At 36.0% G+C, this 23930-nt stretch overlaps 1 protein-coding gene across 5 annotated transcripts; it reads left to right on the top strand.

The window, feature by feature from the left end:
- Positions 1-361: 361 nt before the first annotated feature.
- LOC122005887 (villin-2-like) lies at positions 362-22619 on the top strand. 5 transcript variants are annotated; one of them, XM_042561126.1, is made up of 25 exons: positions 385-544; positions 640-694; positions 787-849; positions 6515-6581; positions 6706-6805; positions 8584-8649; positions 8725-8961; positions 9039-9216; positions 9312-9444; positions 11506-11665; positions 11746-11911; positions 11989-12089; positions 12167-12325; positions 13068-13136; positions 13209-13277; positions 13414-13551; positions 15410-15538; positions 16884-17031; positions 17161-17171; positions 17269-17409; positions 17473-17598; positions 18359-18424; positions 20486-20966; positions 21819-22048; positions 22162-22619. In XM_042561126.1, exons 4-25 carry the CDS (start codon positions 6526-6528, stop codon positions 22273-22275), a joined length of 3078 nt encoding a protein of 1025 aa, XP_042417060.1. In that variant the 5' UTR covers positions 385-544; positions 640-694; positions 787-849; positions 6515-6525; the 3' UTR covers positions 22276-22619. The 5 variants fall into 5 exon arrangements, with proteins under 5 accessions (XP_042417062.1, XP_042417060.1, XP_042417059.1 ...); XM_042561128.1 differs by lacking the exons at positions 640-694; positions 787-849 and having other exon boundaries at positions 362-544; positions 6706-6767; positions 8639-8649; XM_042561125.1 differs by lacking the exons at positions 640-694; positions 787-849.
- The last annotated feature ends 1311 nt before the right edge of the window (positions 22620-23930 follow it).

A 23930-nucleotide genomic window follows, 5' to 3' on the forward strand; every position in this document is an offset into this window, starting at 1 on the left:
AAACTATGAACCGGTGTTTGGCTCAGCCAACCAATCCCCGGTCCAATTTCAAAAACAGTTAGTGGGCCGGCGGTGAGTCCACTTCTCTTACCGGTGATCCATTTCTGGGTGACCGCAGGGCCCGGGCGGTCACTGGTTGGCGATTCGATTCCCTTAGCTGGCGTGGTCACGGTAGCAAAAGTTCACCGGCCGCCAGCTCGGAGAGCGGTTGACTCCTCCTCTAATCCGACGTTACTCCCGTCTCACACCCCAGCTACAAACCCACACAATACCCATCTCTCTCACACATGCTGGCCAGGGCCCACTCTTGAAGTTTTACCGAGCATGGGCCCCGCTCGGACGGCCGAAAGGGAAGCAGAGACTTCACGATCACACTGCCTTAACTGGCCGCCGCCACCCTCGGTTCCATTTCTATCGTATCATTCACATCGCGGAGGAAAAGGCGATCAGAACTCGCAGCAGCTTTTTGATCTTCCTTTCTCTCTCGATCCGTCGCACGCATCTCCTCGCCCGGCAGAAGATCTTCTTCTTGCTTGTTCCTCAGGTGCTCGATGATTCTATGATTCTTCTTCTTCGTCTTTTTTACTTTGTTATGCTTTCTTAGTAGTATAGTTGCTTTCGGAACCTATCTGGTTGCAGTTGGGCGAAGTTGTTCATGTTGGAAGTGGATGTGGATTCGTGTTAACGTCTGATGGTTCGCTTTCTTGTTTAGTTCGTCACTGAGATTCCTTGGTGGATTTGTTATTTTTTCTGGGGCTTATTGTTAATTAGAATTCGGATTTGCAGTTGGTATCATTGATTATTGGATGTGGAGGAAAAGAGATGACTTATACGAGTGATCCAGCAACGGTTAAGAACAGATCAAATAACTTGATTTTGTAGATATTTTATGTTGCCTTTTGTTTATATTAGTGAATTTTAGAAGATTATCATGTGAAAAATGACTGCTATTTTGTTCTAGACTCTTAGTTTGATGATATTTTTTATTTGGAGATTACTTCAGTTGAATGATCTCTTGTGTCCTTCAGTTTTGAACTCGTTTTTTTTTTTTTTGCATGTGGTTGTTGTTGATTGTTGCTCCTTAAGAGGAAAAAATAAAATTTTGACTGACAAAAAGTGAAACCTAGTTTGGCGCTCATGTAGATGCTCTTCAGTGTTTGTAAATTAAATTAAACAATACCAAAATCCTTAACGTTTTAGATTTCAGTGGGCTAGCAAGGCAGATGAATGCAGCTGCAAATGCAAGTCTGAATATGGTTAAGGAAAAAGTTTAGAATTTATGATCGGGTGAGGGAAAATAATAAGCTCGATGAAGGAGCTATCGAGAAGAACATTGACTCCAAAAAGAAATGAGCAAATGTTTGAAAACAATGACATACGTTCAAGACTAGAAAAGTTTTAATGATGAAAGAGATCTGATGCAGGAGGGGATCCAAATTGGATTTTTTTTTTAAGTAGTTATCTGTTAATTAAGTTTAGTTTATTTATTTTTAATTATATTTAATTTTGTCCTAAATCTTAAGGAACCAAGTCTTGTTAGTTAATTTATCCTAAATCTTAGAGAATAAGTCTTGTTAGTTAATATATCATAAATCTTAGGGAATAAATTTAATTGGTTATTTTTTTCCATTTAGATTTTTTTGAGAGTTTTGAAAGCTATATAAACCTATGCTTAGATGATGTTTAGGACAAGTTATTTTGATATTGAATCAATTGGTTTTGTTTAAGTCACATTATGACTACATCTCTTTTTCTTTGCACTCTTGATTTCATAATAGGTTTAAGCCTAATTTAGGCTATTCCTTTTTTTTGTGTGTTACTTTTCTCTTGTTTTCTTATTAATCCCTTTGCAACTTCACGCCCTAGAATAATATACATATTATGCTCGGTGTCAGCTAGTATCATAGCTCATTAAAATCCAATGGAGGGTCATCGTGGACGTGGTCGTGGTTGCAACAGGAAGGTTCCGAATGAGGAAGCCCAGCACCGTGATCGTAATATCCAAGATGTAATGATAATTGAGGATTTGCAAAAGCAAGTTCCGGAATTAACCTAGTGTTTGGCAGCACGAGATTTGGAAGATCGTGAGTCTTTGATCGTACTCTGACTCTACTTTTGAGAATTCATATCACCATCGTACTCGAGAGGAACAATATGGGGACTTTGGTTTCCGAGTTGATTTTCTTGAATTTTTTTGGCGCATTACAAGCAGAAGGCTTCATTGATTGGCTTAACGAAGTAGAGAGGATTTTTGAGTATAAGGAAGTACCTGATCACGTCAAAGTAAAATTGGTCGTTATCAAGTTCAAAGGTCAAGCCTCAGCATGGTGGGAGCAACTTCGGCGATCACGAGAGAGACAAGGTAAATCCAAAATCACCGATTGGGAAATATTGAAAAAATTGATGAGAACCCACTTTCTTCCCTTTAGTTACGCGCAAACGTTGTTTCAACGACTCCATACATTAAGGCATGGGGCTAGAACCGTCGACGACTATACAGAGGAATTCTATCAGCTTATTGCTAGGAATGATCTATCTGAGACCGAGGAGCAAATGACAGTGCGATATTTAGGGGGATTACGACAACCCTTACAAGTTTCCCTAGGCCTCCACTCACTCTAGACTGTTTTAGAGGCTTATCAGCGAGCTTTGACAGTTGAAAAACAGTTAAACCGTAGACCAACAAATAAGAGTGATCAAAACAATCGAGTTGTTCGCCCTTAGGAGTTGCACCCTTCTCAGGAGCTGCCACAAGATGACTCTAAGACCTCTATCAAGTGTTTTCAATGTGGTAAACAGGGGCTTCGAGCTTCAGATTATAAAAGATCCTTAAATTAAAAAAACAAAACCTTATTGGTTGAGGAAGACATAGAGGATGCACCCGAATAGATTGATGAGCCGATTTACGACGATGATATCAATGACGAGATTCTTAATGGAGATGGTCATAAGACTCTCGTCGTATGCAAGAGGCTACTGGTCCTAAGGAAGAATCGGAAGATAATTGGCTGAGAACTAGCATTTTTCACACAACTTGCACAATTGCAGACAAACTTTGCAAGATGATTATTGATAGTGGAAGCTGTGAAAATATTGTAACTAAAGAAGTTGTGCAAAAGCTGTAGTTGAAGACTAATCGTCATCTAAAACCCTACAAGTTGTCATGGCTGAGCAAAGGGAGTGAGGTAACCATAGATAGGTGTCTTATAACTTTTTCTGTTGGCAACAAGTATTATGATCGAGCATGGTGTGATGTTGTGTCAATGGACGCATGTCATGTATTGTTGGGATGACCTTGGCAATATGATCGTAGCGTCATCCACAATGGACGAAAGAACACTTACACACTCAGCATCAAAGGGAGGAACATCGTATTTGCTCCTCTACGAGAAGGAACCCCTTCAAATTTGGTAACCAATAATTCTACACTACTTTCTATGTCCAGATTTTTGAACGTAATGAAGCACGAAGACATGATCTATGCTTTGTTTTCTTACAAAAGCGATGAAATCGAGCTAGACTCGGATCTCTCGCTGAGGTACAACAACTCTTATCTATCTGACTTTGCTGATTTGATGGCTGAAGACCTTCCTCCAAGACTTCCCCCTATGAGAGACATTCAACATCAGATTGATCTCGTCCTGGGGTCAAGCTTACCTAACTAGATGATATACCGTCTTTTAGCCCTAAGGATGTCGAAGAACTATAATCACAAGTTGTGGAGTTATTGAGACGAGGGTATATTTGTAAGAGTATGAGCCCTTGTGCAATCCTTACCCTACTCGTGCTAAAAAAAGACGATTTGTGGTGCATGTGTATTGATAGCAGAGCTATCAACAAAATCACGATGAAATATATATTTCCGATTCCTTGCTTAGATGACATGTTGGATCAACTTTCCGGTTTAAAGATCTTCTTCAAGATCGATCTTAGGAGTGGATACCACAAGCCCGGAGATGAATGGAAGATCGCTTTTAAGAGACAACATGGGTTGTATGAGTGGATGGTCATGCCTTTCGGACTGTCCAATGGACCCAGTACATTCGTGAGATTTATGCATCAGGTCTTGCGACCTTTCATGGGAAGATTCGTAGTTGTATACTTTGACGACATCCTCATTTATAGTCCGACACGGGCTTTGCACCTTGATCACCTTGGTACTGTTTTTGAGAAGCTAAAGGTTGAACACTTGTTCATCGACAACAGGAAGTGTTCTTTCTTCACAACCTCAGTTTCGTTTCTTGGATTTATAGTGTCTCCCTTACCAATTCCCGAAGCCCCTTGGTGCAAGGTTAACATGAATTTCGTATTGGATTTACCCCACACCAAATGGATCACAGATTCTATTCTAGTGGTGGTGGATGATTCTCCAAGATGACTCACTTTGTGGTGTGCAGATAAATCATAGATGGTGTTCAGATTGCCACCTTCTTCTTCATAGAGATTGTTCATTTACATGGTATTCCATCGTGATACTAAATTTGTCAGTCAATTTTAAAAGACTTTATGGGGAAAGCTAGGGACAAAGCTAAACTTCAACAGCGCCTATCACTCTTAGATGAATGGTCAGACCGAGGTAGTGAACCAAAGCTTAGGAAATTTTTTGAGATGTCTCACAGGAACCAAACCGAAGTAATGGGATCTGGTTTTCAAGCAGAATTCGCATACAACATATCAAAAAATAGGACCACTGGTTTGAGTTCTTTCGAAGTTGTTTATGGACGAAACTCATCCGGCATACTAGATTTCATCCCTATTTCACATCTAGGACAAGCTAACCCTAAGGCTGAGGAGATGGCCGAGCATCTTCGAGTCATTCATGAGCAAGTTAAGCAGACTATTCAGGAAAGCAACACCGAGTACAAGATCAGGGCAGATCGACATCAATGTTAAGTTCCTTTTGACGTTGGTGATATGGTTTAAGTTGTATTAACTCGTCATCGTTTCCTTGTTGGTGAATACAACAAACTCAAAGATCGGAAGATTAGACCTTGTGTGATGCTAGAAACGATTAATGACAATACCTACAGGTTGTGACTTTTTAGTCATTTAAAATCTTCTGATGTTTTTAATGTAAAACACCTAAGTCATTGTACTCTGGAGTCGGATTCACCTACCATAAACTCGAGAACGAGTTCTCTTCAACTATACAGGAGGGGATCCAAATTTGGATTTTTTTTAAGTAGTTATCCATTAATTAAGTTTAGTTTATTTTTTTAATTATGTTTAATTTTGTCCTATCTTAGGGAACCAAGTCTTGTTAGTTAATTTATCCTAAATCTTAGAGAATAAGTCTTGTTAGTTAATTTATCCTAAATCTTAGGGAATAAGTTTAATTGGTTATTTTTTTTCCATTTAGATTTTTTTGAGAGTTTTGAGAGCTATATAAACCTATGCTTAGATGATGCTTAGGATTAAGTTATTTTGATATTGAATCAATTGGTTTTGTTTAAGCAACGTTACGGCTACATCTCTTTTTTTTGCGCTCTTGATTTCATAATAGCTTTAAGCCTAATTTAGGCTATTCCTTTCGTTTTGTGTTACTTTTCTCTTGTTTTCTTATTAATCCCTCCGTAACTTCACGTCCTAGAATAATATACATATTCTGTTTGGTGTCAAGATTCTTGTTCTCTGAGAGCCTGAAAAACAATGTACTAAGTAGAACGAGAGATTAAGGCAAGTATGGCCACATTCTAAGGTCGTAGGGGCTATAAGGTTATTCTCACTTGTGGGCAAAACTTAATGTATGGATGCCAGCTTGAGAAACTGTTTGAGCATGCCTTAAGCTCAAAACTTATGTTTATCTTCCACTTAGAGATATCATTTGAGTCTTTGCTTCATACTCAAACATGCTTATTATTTTATTGCTTGTATTTGAATTTAACTGTTTTGTATAGTTGATTTCCTAAGGAGATCCAATATTCAAACCACAAGAAAAGGACCCACAGGTTTTTTTCTTGACTACTCTATTATGGAGGACATATAGGATGTCCAAAAGGTTTCCTTATGATGTCAAATTCCCATCATTTGTAGCTTAAGGTCATGAATAATAATCTGTTGGAAGTTTACGAGATCTTCTCATAGCTATAAGAGCATATCGAGATTCTTCTTTAGAAGAGGATCACCCAAGTTAGAATTGGGATGGGATGATATAATTTATTGTAATTGCTGCCTCCAAAGATGTGACATTGGGTTGAGAGTTTGTGCCACAAATAAAGCTAGACAATTTTAAAAATAAACTGGTCAAGTAAAATAAACAGGTTAACGGTATAAATTTCATATTTCTACTTGATATAGGATATAATTTTGTTGCTTGTACTTTGATATTTCTAGCTTATCTAGTCTAACTTTGCTTGAAACTTAGAGACAATGACCTATCTGGTACTACCCCAGATAATCTTGTAATCTTGTAAGGGATTGAGTTTATGATTATAGTCATGTATAATTGCCAATCATGTTTTACATGCTCCGTATTTGACTTTTTAATCTGTAATTGCACCTTCTCAAATAACAGGTTGCTGCACTATGTCTAGTTCCACAAAAATTCTTGATCCTGCATTTCAGGGAGCTGGTCAAAGGGTGTATCCTTTCCTATTGTGCATTACAATGCACCAGCATAACATTTAAAGTAGTTTAGCTGATTTTCTAAGTTTTTCTTCTTATATTTTTTTTTTGGCTACTTGTCATATACTTGACATAACATAGTGGGCTGGAATTATGGCGTATTGAGAATTTTCAGCCTGTACCACTTCTGAAGTCTGATTATGGTAAATTTTATTCAGGAGATTCATACATAATCTTACAGGTACTATTTCTATATATTTTTTCTTTTCTTGGTTGAGTGACATCTATGCTGGCGAGAAAATAGCATATTACCTATAGAACATGGTAGGAAACTATTGCCATCTTTATTTAGTATTTTCATCATGGCTCTAGTTAGTTATATTTTGTCATTAAATATATTTTACTTTAACATATGCTGATTAAGAGTCTATTTCAGTACATCTGAGGGATGATTTCCTATTAACCTATAAAGCCATTTAGATTACTTTCTGTATTACATCAATGCAAACATTCTTAGTGATGTTAGGCTTCATTGTAGTCAACTTTTGCCTTGGATAATAAATCCTTTAGTTTCACATAAACTCCCACTATTTAGCTCATGTTAGGTTTCCAGTACACTGTCTTGTTTCTAGAGAGAAGTCCAGTGCTCTAGTGAATCTATCCCTGCCTTGAAATATCAGGATCATTTGACTTAGGACAATATATAAGACATCACTTTACTGTAAAGTGGTCCATAGAATGCATAATTACTTGAAATTCATCTGTCCTTTGACTTGACTACATGTCTAACTTGTTAAACTTGGTTAAAAGCCTAATTAGCATGGCAAACCCTAACAACTATGTAGTAATTCATAATTGACAACTATGCATTCTAACTTGTTAAAAGCCTATTTAGTCCTCCAAATGGGATTTGCAACTAAGGGATGTTGGGTTTCTCGGCTGTCCGCCGTAGGTTCTTCCTGATTTACCGCAGTGGCCGGTAGGAAACTTCCGTGGGGTCGACCAGTCACCCTAGACTCGATATTACCTGGCCCGGTTAATCATTTTTGCCCTCTCAGGACGGTGCGATGGTTAAGGCATGAGGTGTTGCCACATTAGGTCATGGAGTCGAAACTCGGCGCGTCCGAGCATGCCTTCCCTCATGCCTTGACCATTGCACTAATGGCTAGTAGCCACCCATGATTTACCTCCTCTGTGTTGGTCTAGGGACGGGTTGGCGGGGGCACTGGGGCAAATGAATCACCTTTTTTTGCCACAGAGGGACGGGTTGGCGGGGGCACTGGAGCAAATGAATCACCTTTTTTTGCCACATTGTTAAAAGCCTATTTAGGCTGGCCATTGAAGTTGCAACTATTCTTGAGGTCGCTTCTTCTTCGCAGGTTGGTCTTGCTCTGTACTACATTTCTCTTTCATATTCTTTACAAGAGAGGGGTTCCTTTGGCATCAATAACTTCTTCATAAGATACTGTGCACATCTGTCTCGTGTGCTTGTTGTGCTAATAGAGTGTGCTTGTTGTGCTAATAGAGAGGTGGTTTCTTGCTATCAAATTATGCCAATATTAATCAAAATTCTTGAGCCTATCAATTATGAGGACTTGAAAGTGCGGATTGATAATAGTCCACAGTACAATGAGAACATTAGTCACTTAGGAAGGCTTTGCAAAATGGTGAATTTTAAGTTCTGTGATTTAGCTTTTACTTTTCATGATTTTCTATATTATGAACACTTGATTACTCTCCAGATATTTCTTTAACAAACCTGATCTGTGAATTACAGAAACATGATTATAAAACTTAATGCTTTCTCTGACAAAATAGAAATAATGAGAGAAGGTGCAATCCAGGGTTTGAGAGGACTAAATAGCATATACTTACATATATGGCCTTTAACTTTGTTCACTACTATTTGAAAGCTTAATGGAGATTGTGTGTATATCTTGATTGATGCCTTACAGTATTGGTATTTTTCCTGTTTTCTTTTCGCACTTTCAGCAAACAAGTTTTTTGTTTTGTGTGCAGACAATTTCTAAAGGTGGTGCATATTCATATGACATTCACTTTTGGATTGGAAAAGATTCTAGTCAAGTATGTGCCTTTGACTTTCTGGTTAAAAATATCTTGTTAGTTGCTCATAAGATTGAATTTATGAATTATGCTTAGGATGAAGCAGGGACTGCTGCTATCAAGGCCGTCGAGCTGGATGCAGTACTTGGAGGTCGTGCTGTTCAGCACAGAGAACCTCAAGGCCATGAGTCTGACAAGTTCTTGTCATATTTCAAACCATGCATTATTCCATTAGAAGGAGGCTTTGCTTCTGGATTTAGAAAGCCGGAAGAAGAGAACTTCCAAACACGATTATATATCTGCAGAGGAAAACGTGTGGTCAGAATGAAACAGGTGATAATGCTATTTCCCTACCCTTCCACAGGTTTTAATGTTCAGACTAGTAAGGCATGTTGCTCCAAAATTGGTAGGTACCTTTTGCTCGTTCATCTTTGAATCATGATGACGTCTTTATACTGGACATGGAGAAGAAAATCTATCAATTTAATGGTGCTAATTCTAATATCCAAGAAAGAGCAAAAGCATTAGAAGTAGTTCAACATTTGAAAGAACAGTATCATGATGGGAAATGTGACGTTGCAATAATTGGTGAGACAAAAAAATTTATGTTGAATATCACACTTAGTTATGTGTTTCAGTATGATGTTTTTTCTTAATGTACTACTCTGCATGTACCAAGTCAGAAGATGGAAAACTTCAATCAGATTCAGACTCTGGTGAATTTTGGGTGCTATTTGGTGGTTTTGCACCGATAGCCAAGAAGCATTCTACTGAAGATGACTTTGCCCTGGAAATTGTTCCTGCAAAACTCTATAGGTGAATTAACTTACTTTGCTATGGTTGAATTATTGAAAAAAAAAATTCTTTATTTTATTTTATTAAGTACAATTTTTGTCAGAATCAGAAAAGAATTCCTTTTCCTTGTTTGATAAGTTGTTTCTATCAGTTTCATCTCTCTTTGACTTGCCAGCTTATTTTCCAATTAGACTAAGTTTCTGACCAAGAGAATGCAAGTACCTGTTCTATATAGTAAATTGCTATATAGTAAATGTGGAAGTCAGTTTCAAACTGGATCAAACCTCCTATTCTACACAAAAAGAATGAGAACATACAATTGCATTATAAGTAATAAAACATGGATATAACTAGAATATTCAAATACTCAGTATGATTTAGCTGAGCCGTAGCTTTGTACTTTAAGATATAGTACATATGATAGAAGGATAAGCTGATTCCAACCTCACAATTCTTTGACACGACAATTTTTCCTGTGACGAATGAAAGAGTCCAGCTCAAAGCTTTCGTCTCAGATGGTATAATATGATGAAACTGAATTTTCCCCTGGATTCTCTGGTCATATAAATATTTTCCCTTGTGGGTGCCAAAGTGAGCAAAGACTGGGAAGTGGTATATGTTTGCACTCCTAACAGTATGTAGATGTTCTGGTTTGGAAGAACACTTAGCATATGAATCATACCTTATCTTGGTTTATGTGATGGAATGACTATGACATTAATTACTGTGGCTTACCAAATATTAAAACCTCAAACAGCACATAATTCTCATGAGTTCCCAGTATTGGTACTATGCATAAATATAACAAATAATCCACATTTCCACCTGTCCCAAACAAGGCTTGAAATCTCATTCTGTGCAACAGTTGTGTTCCTTGGCATAATGAGACAGCTTTGTGCAGTATTAAAGCATGCTGAGACATGGTGCAAAAGGCTTTGAGGAGGGGAAAGAAATGGAGAGGAGGAAAAAGATTAGGAAGAAGAGAAAAGGGGAGACGAGAGGGAAGTCATTTGCATTCAAAATTCTAGCCTTTGTTGCAAATAGAGGAACAAGAAATCATGTTCACTGATGGGGAATGAAATGAGTTGTGTTAGGGAAGGATTCAGTAATTGCACTCCTTCATCAATTGAAGAGTAGTTATCTCGTCTTCTTAGTGAGACCAAAACCGTGCCTCCTGAGCAACATGAAATTTTTTGGTCCTTGTTCATACTTCATTGTCTCTTTTCTTTGTTTAGTACCTTATTATTTCTTCTATAATGTTCTTTTCCTCACAAGGGATTCACCGCTTGTCTATGTTGCTTGTGGAGGAGGAAATCTTTGTTTGGGAACTGCTGAGAAATAAAGAGAGGTATTTCAGCTTTTGCATGCCGGCTGTTGGGTTGAACAAAAAATTCTCACACTCGTCGACAAGCACACAAATGCATTTTAAACATTGATCCCAATTGCTCCATTTTGAATCTATTGCAAAATTCTATCATATCAAACCTCAATCCAATATTACATGAGTTTATCGATCTGCAGGATTGTAACAAGAACAGAAACTGGATTACCTCTAGTTCTTCATGCAGAAATTGAATGTAGAAATTTTATAACAAGCTCAAAGTAGTTCAGACTTTGTTTGGTATGATGTTATACTAGGATATTATTCATTTTATTTGAAATGCAGGTGTAACAGGTTGTACACTGTTTTTTAGTTGATTAGGACCTGTTTTACAATAGCTGCATGTGGAAAAATATGTTGATCATGTTCATGCAGAAATTCATTACTGGTCAGTAACTGCCTTTTGTTTCTTAAACTTAAATCTGCAAAACTTTGCTATATTATGATACTGTTGTCATTTGACATTTGTGACAAAATTGTACACTGATATTCTATTTTAGCCGTCAAAGGTCTGGTTATATGGTTAACAATTGTTGCTTTGACTTGTAATCTGCATTGGTATGTATATAGGTTGCCAAGGTGGCCTTCTTAACATTTCTGCTTCCATGTTGTCAAGCTCATGTGAAGTAGTTTTTCAGTCTAGAAAGGAAAAGATAATTTACAAACAATAACAATGACTGATGATTATATTTTTATGGCAGTATAAACGATGGCCAGTTAAAGCTAGAAGATAACAATCCTTCCAGAGCAAATTTGGAGAATAATGAATGCTATTTACTGGATTGTGGAGCTGAGATATTCATTTGGGTTGGTCGGGTAACTCAAGTTGATGAGAGAAAAGCTGCAAGCAAAGCTGCTGAGGTAAAAGTTGAATTCTTTTTCTTCTTTTTTAATTATGTGTTTTCTGTTTGTAAATTTTGTTTTAATGAATATTCTTTTAGGAGTTGATTATAAATCAAAATAGATCAAAGGCGACACGAATAACCCAAGTTATTCAAGGTTATGAGACACATTCATTTAAATCCCACTTTGAATCATGGCCAGCGGGCTCAGGATCTGGAGCAGAAACCCCTGGTGGAGAGGAGGCCCGAGGAAAAGTAGCTGGTGGTCAACTCTCTATTTCTAATCTTTAATATTTATTTGGTCCAGATTTGTGATCGTTTTATCTTTGATTATGCTGGTAGCTTTGCTAAAGCAGCAAGGTGTTGATGTTAAGGGAACATCCAAAGGACCAGTTTTAGGTGAGGAAATTCCCCCATTAATTGAAGGAGCAGAAAAACTCGAGGTGCACATAACATTAATTTGATCTTCTATTATCATATTGTCATTGGGCTTCAATTTTGTGAAAAAAAATGATTCAAGGTCTGGCTTATTAATGGTGGTGCAAAAAACCAAATTCCAAAAGAAGAGATTGGTAAATTCTACAGTGGAGATTGTTATATTGTACTCTGTACTTATCGTGCTGGTGAGAAAAAAGACGAATACTACCTGTGTTGTTGGATAGGAAAGGACAGTGTTCAGGTACGTTGAGAAAGTACCATTATGGATATCTGTGTAAGGTTGGAATTTATGAATCTGAATTTTCCATTTCTTTCTTTCTGAGTAGATTCACAGTTTTCATGAAGTCAATCAATATTAGATGATTGGAAGTGGTTAGAAGTGATTTGCATTCTTGACCATCTTTAAGTGCATACAAGATTATTTAATATTTCTTCCAATTGACTTACATGTCTTAATCTTTTCAAAGTTCATCGTCACAACAAAGCGCTACTCTTTTTATGTCAACTACTTGGTCATTTATTTATATTTTTGAGTTTTGTTAGATGATAAAATGAGAAAATGGACAAAATTATATGAAAGTGTTGAACAACAATTAGTTAGTTCTACAGTTATAGAAGGTGAACCAATTGAAGATGAAGGTGTGAGGGGTAGGGGGAGATCTAAGAAAATCCTACTTAACATGATTCAAAAGATTCAGCATTCAGAACAATTAGAGTTGAATGTGTGAGTTCCCAATACTTACTCGATTTAATTATTGAAACCTGCCAGTAGCTTTTCTGATCCAGTTTATGCGTTTAATGATCTTTTTTTGACACTTTACTATGTGTGTGGATCACAAGTTCCGGGGATTACAATGTATTTTTTGGTTCAATCTTGTGTTTCTTGCTTTTCTGATTCTAGTGCTTGCAGTTCCATACATTTAATTCAGCTTATTGATTTGCTTTTATTCAATGAATTTTACAATGAAATTTTTCTGTGCCAGGATGATCGTGCAACAGCAACTCGGTTGTCTAACTCAATTTGCAGCTCATTGAAAGGACGACCTGTTCAGGTACCCAGTTAACTTGGTTGTACCTTTGCATGTGACAAAAGAAAAGGCTTGATGAGTTGTTTTCTCCTGCAGGGCTTTGTCTTTCAAGGCAAAGAGCCACCTCAGTTTATTGCACTTTTTCAGCCTATGGTTGTCCTAAAGGTATTGCTTGATTGCCTTATTTTGCTTCCCATTTGCCAACCAACTATTTTCAATGAAGATTAATCTTGATTGTTTTGATATAGTGCTTGGTTAGATCAGTTTTTTTGTATTCTTCATTTCGACTTGTCTTGCTTAGGGTGGAATCAGCTCTGGCTACAAAAAGCTTTTAACAGAGAAAAACATCAATGATGAAACTTACACTTCAGACAGCATTGCACTTATTCAAGTATCTGGTACATCAGCCCATAACAGTAAATCAATTCAAGTTGATGCGGTATGCTTGTGTGGCTTTTCTTTCATTGGATTTCTTCTCAAGTTCTTATTTCAAAAATACTGTTACTTTTGAAAAATAATTAAAGCTTACTTTGCCTAAAACTCGACATGTAAAACATGGAAATGGAAAGAGTTAGAAATAGAGAATTTGTTTGTTTTATAGGAAAACTGCATGGGAACATTGTACATTTTAGAGTTTCAAGCACAAATCCTTGGTGTACTTTCTTTTATATCATTCCACTCAAGGGTTCCATGAAACAATAAGTGAGATCTTGTCTCACATTAAGGTTGCCAAGGATTTGTGACATGGAGATAATTTTGTTTTGCCTGTAATCCAATCCTATGTTTCCTGCAGCCTCTTGCATTTAGACCGACTTTGTTTTTTCCCAGATTCATATCCTCGTAAGCCTACTAGAACAACAACAACAACCAAGTTTTATCCCACTGGGTGAGGTCGGCTATATGGATCCTTTTTCGCCATTGAGCTTTACCTCGTACTATATCATCATCTATACTTAAATAAATTTTATTTGATTTTATTGTTTAACCAAGTCTTTTTTGGTCTTCCTCGTTTGGTATGCGTACTTGCCATTGTTTTACATTGCCTAACTTGAGCATATATTGGTCGTCTAAGTGCATGCCCGTACTATCTTAAATGTGTCTCCCGGAGTTTTTCCTCAATAGATGCAACTTTGACTTTCTCTCTAATGCTCTCATTTCTTATTCCGTCCATTCTTGTATGTCCACACATCCACTTTAATATCCTCATATCTACAACTCTCATCTTCTGCTCATGTGCTCGAGTCATAGCCCAACATTTAATTCAATATAATATAGCAGGTCTAACTGTGGTTTTGTAGAATCTTTCTTTAAGTTTTAGAGATATTTTATGGTCACATAAAACACCCAACGTTCTCCTTCATTTCAGCTATTCTGCTTGTATTCTATGTAAGACATCTCTGCAAAATGATCCTAAATATCTAAAGCTCTTTGTTTCGGGCAACTCGTCATCTCCTGTCGTAACAATTGTCTCATTATGTCTAATATTGCTAAACTTAAATTCCATATTTTCTGTCTTTATTCTACTAAGCCTAAAACCTTTCCTTTCTAGTATTTCCCACCAAGATTCTAGTTTAGCATTTACTCCTTCGCGTTTTTCATCTACCAAAATAATTTCATTTGCAAACAACATGCACCACTGTACTGTGTTTTGAATATGTGCGAGTTCGTCCATAATTAGTATAAAAAGATAGAGACTTAGAGTTGATCCTTAATGTAACCCTATCTTTATTAGAAATACTTCTGTTACTCCACCTGAAGTCTTTACTCTAGTCGTTACATTTTCGTACATATCCTTAATTAGTTCAATATATGCTACGCTAATACCTCTCTTTTCTAGAATTCTCCATGTAATTTCTTTTGGAATTCTATCATAAGCTTTTTCTAAGTAATACCATGTGTAGATCTTGAGGATTATAGAAATCGTTGAATGATTCTTTTGGGTAGCAATTTTTTTTTTTGACAAAGTTTCAATAAAATATCCGGTACCAGTACAAGAAATTAACAAGATAGCTGGATCACAATAAAGGGTAAGTTAACCCAAGTGTCAATTTTTTAGGTGTTTATACTTAATGACCATCACCTCAGCGTGTATTGAATATCAGCAGTGAAACAAACTGATATCTTAATCATCATTAAGTTGTGATATCATTGTCATTTAAGGTTGCTATATCTATAATATAATACCGCTTATTTTTCAGCAATCAAAATAACCTACTATCTTTTCCATTAGCTTTTAACATAGGAATGATTTTTAGCACTCTGAGACTAACTCATTTTCTTCTCTGCTTTGCATTAAGGTTGCAACATCCTTAACATCCAGTGAATGTTTCCTTTTACAATCTGGGAATTCTCTGTTTGCTTGGCATGGAAACTCAAGTACTTTGGAACAACAACAGTGGGCTGCAAGGGTTGCTGAGTTCATAAAGGTGATTGTCTACATGGTTTTAGTTTTCTTAGTCCTAGTTTGTGAATCTCCTTTGATACAGTTATTAATTTTTTGTGGAAGTCCATCAATCATAAGTGTCATGTCAGCATATTGTGCAGTTGAGACAGTTAGTAAAAGATTCAATGTATTTGCAAACAGCCAACCATTCTGTTACCAGATTGAATGTTTTATGTTTTCTATGGATTTTGAAGTTTCATTTAGTTTGTTGGGTAAATGGGACTTTGGAGAAGATATCATAAAAACCTGCAATCACTAGTTGCTGACATTGCAACTGAATATTGGATTTTATCATGGTCTTCTATTGAGAGTCATTAAACTGTGTGTGTTGTGTGCGCCAAATGTAATGGTTCTCTTTTAATCAATAAAACAATCCAACACAATTTTATCCCTCTAAATCAGATAAAATATCTAAGATCCAATGCGGCTAACACTATTTAGGAGCACTTATGATGCTCAAAATTGATGGTTGATCACAGAAACCAGTATGATAGGTATGTAGATTCAGTAAAACATTTAGAGAACACAAATCTTAGGATTATGATATTCACCTTTTTCTGGTTTCACAGTTTTGGTTTTCGATCAGATTGGTAGTACCAATGATAAGGCATTAAAGAGCATTTAAGTAGTAGATAGTAGCTACAAACCAGCACTTGTACAGTGATTTGTCCTTAGCTTACTGATACTTGCATTTATTGAAACATAGAGTATTACTAGTAGGAAATAAGATATCTCCTCATAATTTTGTTATTCTTTAGAAGGCTCTAATACCTGTATTTTCCTCCTCTTTTCCTTCTCTCATGTGTCATGACTTTTGGTTCACACTGATAGTTGGAAGTGTAGTTTATGCCATGCTTTTGACTCACATTAATAGTTGAGGACTTGAGGTGTAGTTTATGTCATGACTGCCAACCGGCAGTTCTTGTCGATCTCTTTTTTAGGTGAAAGAGAACATTTTGAGCAGTATTTTTCAGCTGGTTGTTGATGATATAAGCTAATTCATTGAAGCTTTTGTTTCAACCAATTGAAACTGCTCAGCATACAACCGTGTGTTGTGCTAGGCCTACTTCCTGGTATATAATTTTCTTTGAGATTTAAATTCTTCTCTTTAACGGTTGAAAAACATTATACTAAATCTTTCTTAAGGGACATATTAATTGTGTTTACATATTCCAATAATATGGGCATTGGCAATTGAATTAAAGATTGCATGAAATTCTGATTGGTTTGTCTGTGATTTCTTGTAAGTTCATCTCTCAGTTAATTCTATCTGCTTATAATGCAATTATTTTGTGTCGACAATTACTTACCAATTTCGTACCCAACAGCCAGGTGTTATACTGAAGCATACCAAGGAAGGGACAGAGAGCTCTGCTTTCTGGTTTGCTCTTGGTGGAAAGCATGACTATACTAGCAAAATAGTCGTTCAAGATATTGTTAAAGATCCTCACTTGTACACAATTTCATCCAATAAAGGTTGGTATTTTTTTCCAAATTAATTTTTTTTTTTGCTTGTGTGGCTTTTTATGTAACCATATATATGACAATATTCAATTTCATCACTGAACTCCTCAACATCTTCATGTTGTGTACCTGATGCTCCAGGAAAATTTGAGGTATGTTATCTATGCTGCCTTGATATGACCTGACATCTAAAACACTTTACTGGTAGTTTATTCATATTAATTAATGGGCACTTCATCTCTTTTGTAGTTCACTGAAGTTTTCAATTTTTCACAAGATGATTTACTGACTGAGGACATGTTGATACTTGATACACATGTTGAGATTTTTGTTTGGGTTGGCCAACACGTGGATTCCAAGGAGAAACAAAAGGCATTTATTGTAGGACAGGTATAGGTGCTAAATTTCCTAAACTTAGATGTTTCTTCTTTTTCTCATAATTCCATTTTTCAGAAATACATTGAGCATGGAGTGTCAGATGAGGGTCCATCTCCAGATGTTCCAATGTATATAGTCACTGAAGGTAATGAACCGTGTTTCTTCACAACATACTTCACTTGGAACAACACAAAGGCGATGGTTAGTTCTCTTGATTTTGATCATTTCTTTGCCTGCTCTTCTGATATATTAATTCATAAACATAACTGTAAATTATGGTACCTTAACTAGTACTCTCCTAGGAATGGAAATACTAGCTCAAGCTTGTTGTATTATTTATTGTATGCAATAAACATACATTAAATTAAAATATGATGTTACTAGTGATATAGTCCCATGCTAATTGGGAGATTAAATTCATAGTTACTAACACAAATTGATGCGTAGGAGTGATAATTCGTGTTGTATTAATCATGTTAGAAATGGGGTTGTCATTCATGTCAACAAAAAAACATATGAGAGAACATAAAATCCTATTTGGATAACATAAAACAATTATTTACATGGCATACAAGTTATTAATATTTTTAAAAATGATTTTCATTTTAAACGTGTCAATTGGTACCTCCTATTTATTTATATACTCAGATCCTGTCGTTTCATTTTAACATATGTCTCTGATGATCATGTTCTGGAATAGATTGGGCCGTGCCAAATATTGCCAATGGTATTGATGATAAACATTCATAAAATAGTAATATTTTACGAACTCATGTCATCCCAAGATAGCTTCATTCATCCATTTTTCTGTAATTGTCATGTAGCATTTATAGGCAATCTACTTGCTCAGTTGAAATGTTCAACTAAGTCATCTGTCCATTTGGTTTGCACATTTTGATGCATCATTGTATTATACAGACCAGTAAGTTGAATGATAAAAATCATTTTTCTGTAAAAACAGGTTCAAGGAAATTCTTTCCAGAAGAAGCTCTCGCTACTTTTTGGTACAGCGATGCATGCTCCACAGGTAAATGTTCTCTTGTCAAGTCTTTTAGTTCAGGAAAGATTAAGCAAAAATCTAACTTGATTTTTAGTTCCATGTTGTTTCTCTTGAAGATTATATATATGCTAAAAACTCACTATTATGCCAAGCAGTTTGTATAAATTTGGTTCCGATGGCCCCATTACACAATCATCTGTCCTCAGTTGATATGGTGGATTTAACTGTGCATATGTTTGCTTCCTGTATAAAATGTTATAAAACATTTCATTCATTCCCATTAGCACTATCTTTGAAACCTGAAGTGATGCCTCGACAGATTAAACTGCTCATAACAACCTACCACATTAACATCCTGATCATAGCTATATAAATTGAGCCCTTTCCTAATAGCTTATGCGTTTAGGAATTAGGATAGGATATTAGTTATCAAATAAAAAAAAATAACTGCTAGAGCTGATCTGCAGCCTGAATTAACTAGATAGTAGGTTGCTTTAACCTCTGACAACCAGTGGATTAATGCTAAGAATCTTATGAGCTTGAATTTCAATACTATTTGTTGTAAGACTAAATTTTCACTCACAAGTGGCATGAGGCACCTTCAAAATCTTATGAGCATGGATCTCAATTGTATTTGGTATAAGACTAGATTTTCACTTGTAAGTCACATGAGGTGCCTTCACCTTCACCACCCAAGTACTTGGATAGCCAAGGTGGGCTAAGCCAAGACATGAACCATGGCATTAGTGTTCCTCCTCTAGCGCACTTTTTGATCCAACAATTAGTTCCTGGATGTGATAAAACATAGCAAAGGGTATTTGATTGTTGTGAGTCTGTGCAAAGAATGTAGTCTAGCTTGTAGATTAGGATGGTAACTCAGAGAAAACTTTGAAGAAACGATTCCAATTTGTAGATGCGATTATTAGGAAAAGAATTAATTAAGTAAACAAAATGAGTTGAAGAAAAGAATAGAGAAACACATAATACGAGTTTTAAAATATAATATACAAATATTTATAAATGTGCATATTAAAAATGTGATACGTATTATGAAATTTTGAAACCATGATTGGAGGGCACTGAATTTGGCAAGTTAAATCAGAAAACTTCCAATTCCCTTCTCAGCCCAATCATTGTTGGAGTAGATTCAAATGGACACGTAGAGAGAGGGCATATGAGCAATACAAAGATGCACATGAAAGCTATAGATCTAGGGACATAAACAAAACGATAGGATAATTATAGATTTTCCTACATTTCTTTATCTTGCGATACTTTGCTACTTATTTTAGTGAAAAAAAAAATTATTAACATTTCATTTTTTTTTGTGGATGACAATAACCATAGTTCACTACAGTTCTCTCACATTACAAATATATAGCTTAGGGGAAGTAATAGCCAAGAGCATTTAAAAAGCTATAGCTTAAGGGAAATAAACAAAATGGTAGAGTAATTCTGGATCTTGCTACAGTCTATTATCATATCATGATTTTCTGTTCTCATTTGAAGAAATTAAGAGAAACATTTCATTGCCTACAAGGGTAACAATAATCATAGTCAGTTTTTTTCTCTCTCTTTTTCTGTTATCATAGACATCAAATTAGTGATGCTCGTTATATATGTTTTAAGTAGATGTTAAAAGATTAAGAATAATAGTGTTAGATTTTAATTGGTAAATCATAAATGAAGGAAGAAGTTTGGAATAAATTCATTGACAATATTGATGCCATATTAACTTTGATGGCAAATAAAACTAAAAATGTAGCAAGGCAAATTGTTGGAGAATCAAAAGATTAAAGTGTAATAGGGTTATTGTTTAAGAAAGTTCAGAAAAAGCTCCATCAGTAGAGATTTCAATTAGTAAAATCTTTTGCTATCAGACTGAGAATTCAATTTAAAATCTGAAGGATCTTTTATTTTCTCTTTTTTTTTTCTCAGTAGAAAAACATTATTTCGGTACATGTTTAAAACTAATGCTTTGAAAGTAAACTCTAAAATAACTAGGTGTCTCTTTCTCTCTCTCTCTCTCTATATATATATATTAAAACAATTTACGTCCTGAGTTAAGTTACTGCAATCTTTCTCCAGTCTAACAAGCCTGATAATGTGAGTCATAGTGGGCCTACTCAACGAGCATCAGCGTTAGCAGCCCTTTCTTCTGCATTCAATGCATCTTCAAGCAGTTCATCACAAGTCAGCAAGGCCAACGTTGTGAATCACAGTGGTGGACCCACTCAAAGAGCTTCAGCTTTAGCAGCCCTCTCCTCTGCATTCAATTCATCTCCGAATGATTCACTCCAGTCTAATAACAAAGTCTACACCGTGAATCAGAGTGGACCCACACAAAGAGCATCTGCTTTAGCAGCATTATCCACTGCATTCAATCCATCTTCAAGCACAAAAAATAGTGCGCCAAAGCACCCAGAACCAAGGAAACGGTCGCAGAGAGCAGCTGCCATTGCTGCCCTATCATCTGTTTTGACAGCTGAATCTACGAAAGGTGAGAATGAAATTTCCACAGCAAGAAGCAGTGGAAGCTCCTCTCCTGGCCCAGAAGCAGCTGGCACTGGTATAATTGTTTTGAACCTGAACCTTTAATTTGATGCTTCCCATTGTTGATCATGGATAATTTTCTTGTCTCACTGAAAAGTTTAACTGCCACATGATCAAATATTTAAGTGTTTGATTCATATGAAATTCTACTGCACTTGATCTGACCGCGAACTATGTAAGACTTAGATATATGTTTAGGTTATTGATAATTAATTTTTGAGAATGGAATATGCAGACATTTGAATTGAGCTCAGCCAATAAATTGGGTCCGATAGGCTCAGCCATGACCTCATTGTCAAATAAACTTATGGCTAGAACTATGGATTTCTCACCAGTTGAGTGTTCCAGAGCTTAGGAAATGTTGCGTGTTTGAAGGATGTAGAAAACTAACATGTAAAAAAGAGAATTTTCTTCTTGTAGTGTTTCTCTTGGTGCCCAGAGACGAGTAATAAGATTTTCCACTGATCTATCGGTGTTGAGAAAGAAGGCTTATGAGGATTAAGAGTCCACTTGTATAAGTTGTGGACATTGGTGATTTGCCTGGTTTTTATTGCGCTTATATTCTTTAGACTTGGATTCTCTTTATGCACCTAGGTTTACGTCGAAACACGTTAAATTGGTCATGCATCTTTGTGTTTTTTGTTATTCTACCAATGGAGTTGAAGATTCCATCATGTGGGTCTGTAGGCATTAGTTTATTTCGATCATTCAAGATATAGTCATGTCATGATGAATTGCTATCAACTTAAGACTACTAAGAGTATTTTTAGCCTTTCTACTGAGATCTGATTTTTTTTTTTTTTTTAACAAAACGTAGTAGCGGACTGTTTCTTAATAGTTCAACTCAAATGTGATGCTATTTTTGCAGTCCCCACAAGAACTCAAAGTTTCGAGTCTGGTCTGGAAGATCTTGTAGAAATTTCTACAGAAAAGGAAGACAATGCAGATGACCAAACATATGGGAGCCATGTGGTGGACTCAGAGGAAAAACGAGACCAGGATATAGTAGAATACGATGGCGAAAGTACATACAGTTACGAACGGCTGAAATCAAACTCAAGCTATCCTGTTCGTGGAATCGATTATAAACGAAGAGAGGTTTGTCATCCGGATTTCTTTTCAATTAATCCCTGTCACCAAATAAAAATAATCAAAACCTCTGCTTTCTTCTTTTCAATCCTTTACATTCATTCAATGCTCCACTTTAACAGGTCTACCTATCAGAATCCGAGTTCCAGACCGTGTTCGGTCTGACCCGAGAACTCTTCTATCAGCAACCCAAGTGGAAGCAGGACGCCCAGAAAAGAAAGAAGGATCTCTTCTAAGTATCTGAACTTTTTTATCCTTGATATATATATTATTTTTCAATTTGAAGTTTTTTTGCTGTGTGTTTACTAGCCCGAACACAGATTACTAAGGACTATTCTTTTAGAGGAAACAATAAGTGGGAGAGTGTGCCTTGTCGTTGTTGCTCTTTCTCATTCTCCTTCGCCAGTTGTGCCCATATGTACATATTTTAGGTCTCTTGTTGCATATGGACAGTAGTGCAAATGGAAGTGGTACCGATCAAACTTATACACATAAATTTGGTGGATGTAATGGTGCTTGTTTACTGTCAATGGCAAATTTGTTTACAGATTGAATAATGTTTATTCTCATATGTTGATGATAATTTGATCTCATTCTAATTTTGCTTGACTGAACTTAGCGAATGTCGCAATAGTATAAAAATTATTGATATTTGAGTTTGAGCTCAATAAATATGTGGGATATTTGAATTCGATTTGAAGTTTGAAGATATAAATGATTTTGTTTCGAGCTCGATCTGAAAATGAAATTTAAAGCTTATGTTCGGGTTGAGTTGTTTGAGTTTTGATTCGATCAAAATTATTATTTGAGTTTTGATTCGATCAAAATTGAACTATAGCTTGAAATGGTTTGAATTTTAATTTGAGCATATTCAAACAACTTATAGCTTGAGCAAGATCAAAAAGCTTGTGATCTTTTTGACATGTGAGATGACTATAAGTGAATTCCAGGATTTATTATCAAGGCATTTGAAGTGAGTGTAATCACTTTATTATTATAATAGTTTAAAAAGCTGGTTCAATTTGTTTGCACCCTTAGTTAATATTGTCAAACGAGTTAATCCGTGGTGGGATGACAGATGATGTGGGAAATCGTAAGTGCACGATTCTGTTGTCAAATAATAAAATATTGATTTACAAGGATTGTTGATTAAGTATTAGTTGGTTTCACACGTTGTAATATCTAGACGTTTGAAAGTTGATTTATGAGTGTTTGGAAGCTTAGAATTGAAAGAAGAGAGGGAGAAGGAAAGAGAGGGAGAGATAGTAGAAAGTAGAGAGAGAAGAGAGAGGGAAAAAAAATACAAGCACAAGTGAACAATGGGGAAGGTGAAATTGGATTTGGGGATGTCATAGGATTTCAGTTTCATTATAATGCTAGTTAATGTCTCTATATATTGTTCATCTACCTAACTCCATACTTACATTCTTGTAGGGCTTCTAACTAAAGTCCGGCACAGCCTTCCGAAGATGGTACTAGAGAGTTTACCCAATTTCTAACACCATTAAGTAATGAAGCAATCCTAGAAGGTTCGGTTAAAGGGTTACCCGAGGGCTTCTCGATCATACAATCACTAGAGTAATCCTATTTACTTTCTAATGATAGATTAATAACATTAAGTGGAAGAGGTAATATAGAAAGTCTGGTTAAAGGATTGTCCTTTGTCACTAAGGGCCCCAAGTCATACAATCACTAGATTATGCAAATCACTTCCTAACATTAATATGGAGAAAGCTCACAAACTCTAATTAGCTTCCCTTGTAGAGAATTGCCCTATGTTTCAAGAAGATGTCGTAGAAATTAAGGATACCCTCTGTCACATGGTTTCTGGACATACAATTCAAAGCCCCTCTTCTACATGGTGACCAAAACTCTATATCTATATGTATTC

This window comes from Zingiber officinale, chromosome 7B, assembly GCF_018446385.1.
Source record: "Zingiber officinale cultivar Zhangliang chromosome 7B, Zo_v1.1, whole genome shotgun sequence".
NCBI classification, from domain to species: Eukaryota; Viridiplantae; Streptophyta; class Magnoliopsida; order Zingiberales; family Zingiberaceae; genus Zingiber; species Zingiber officinale.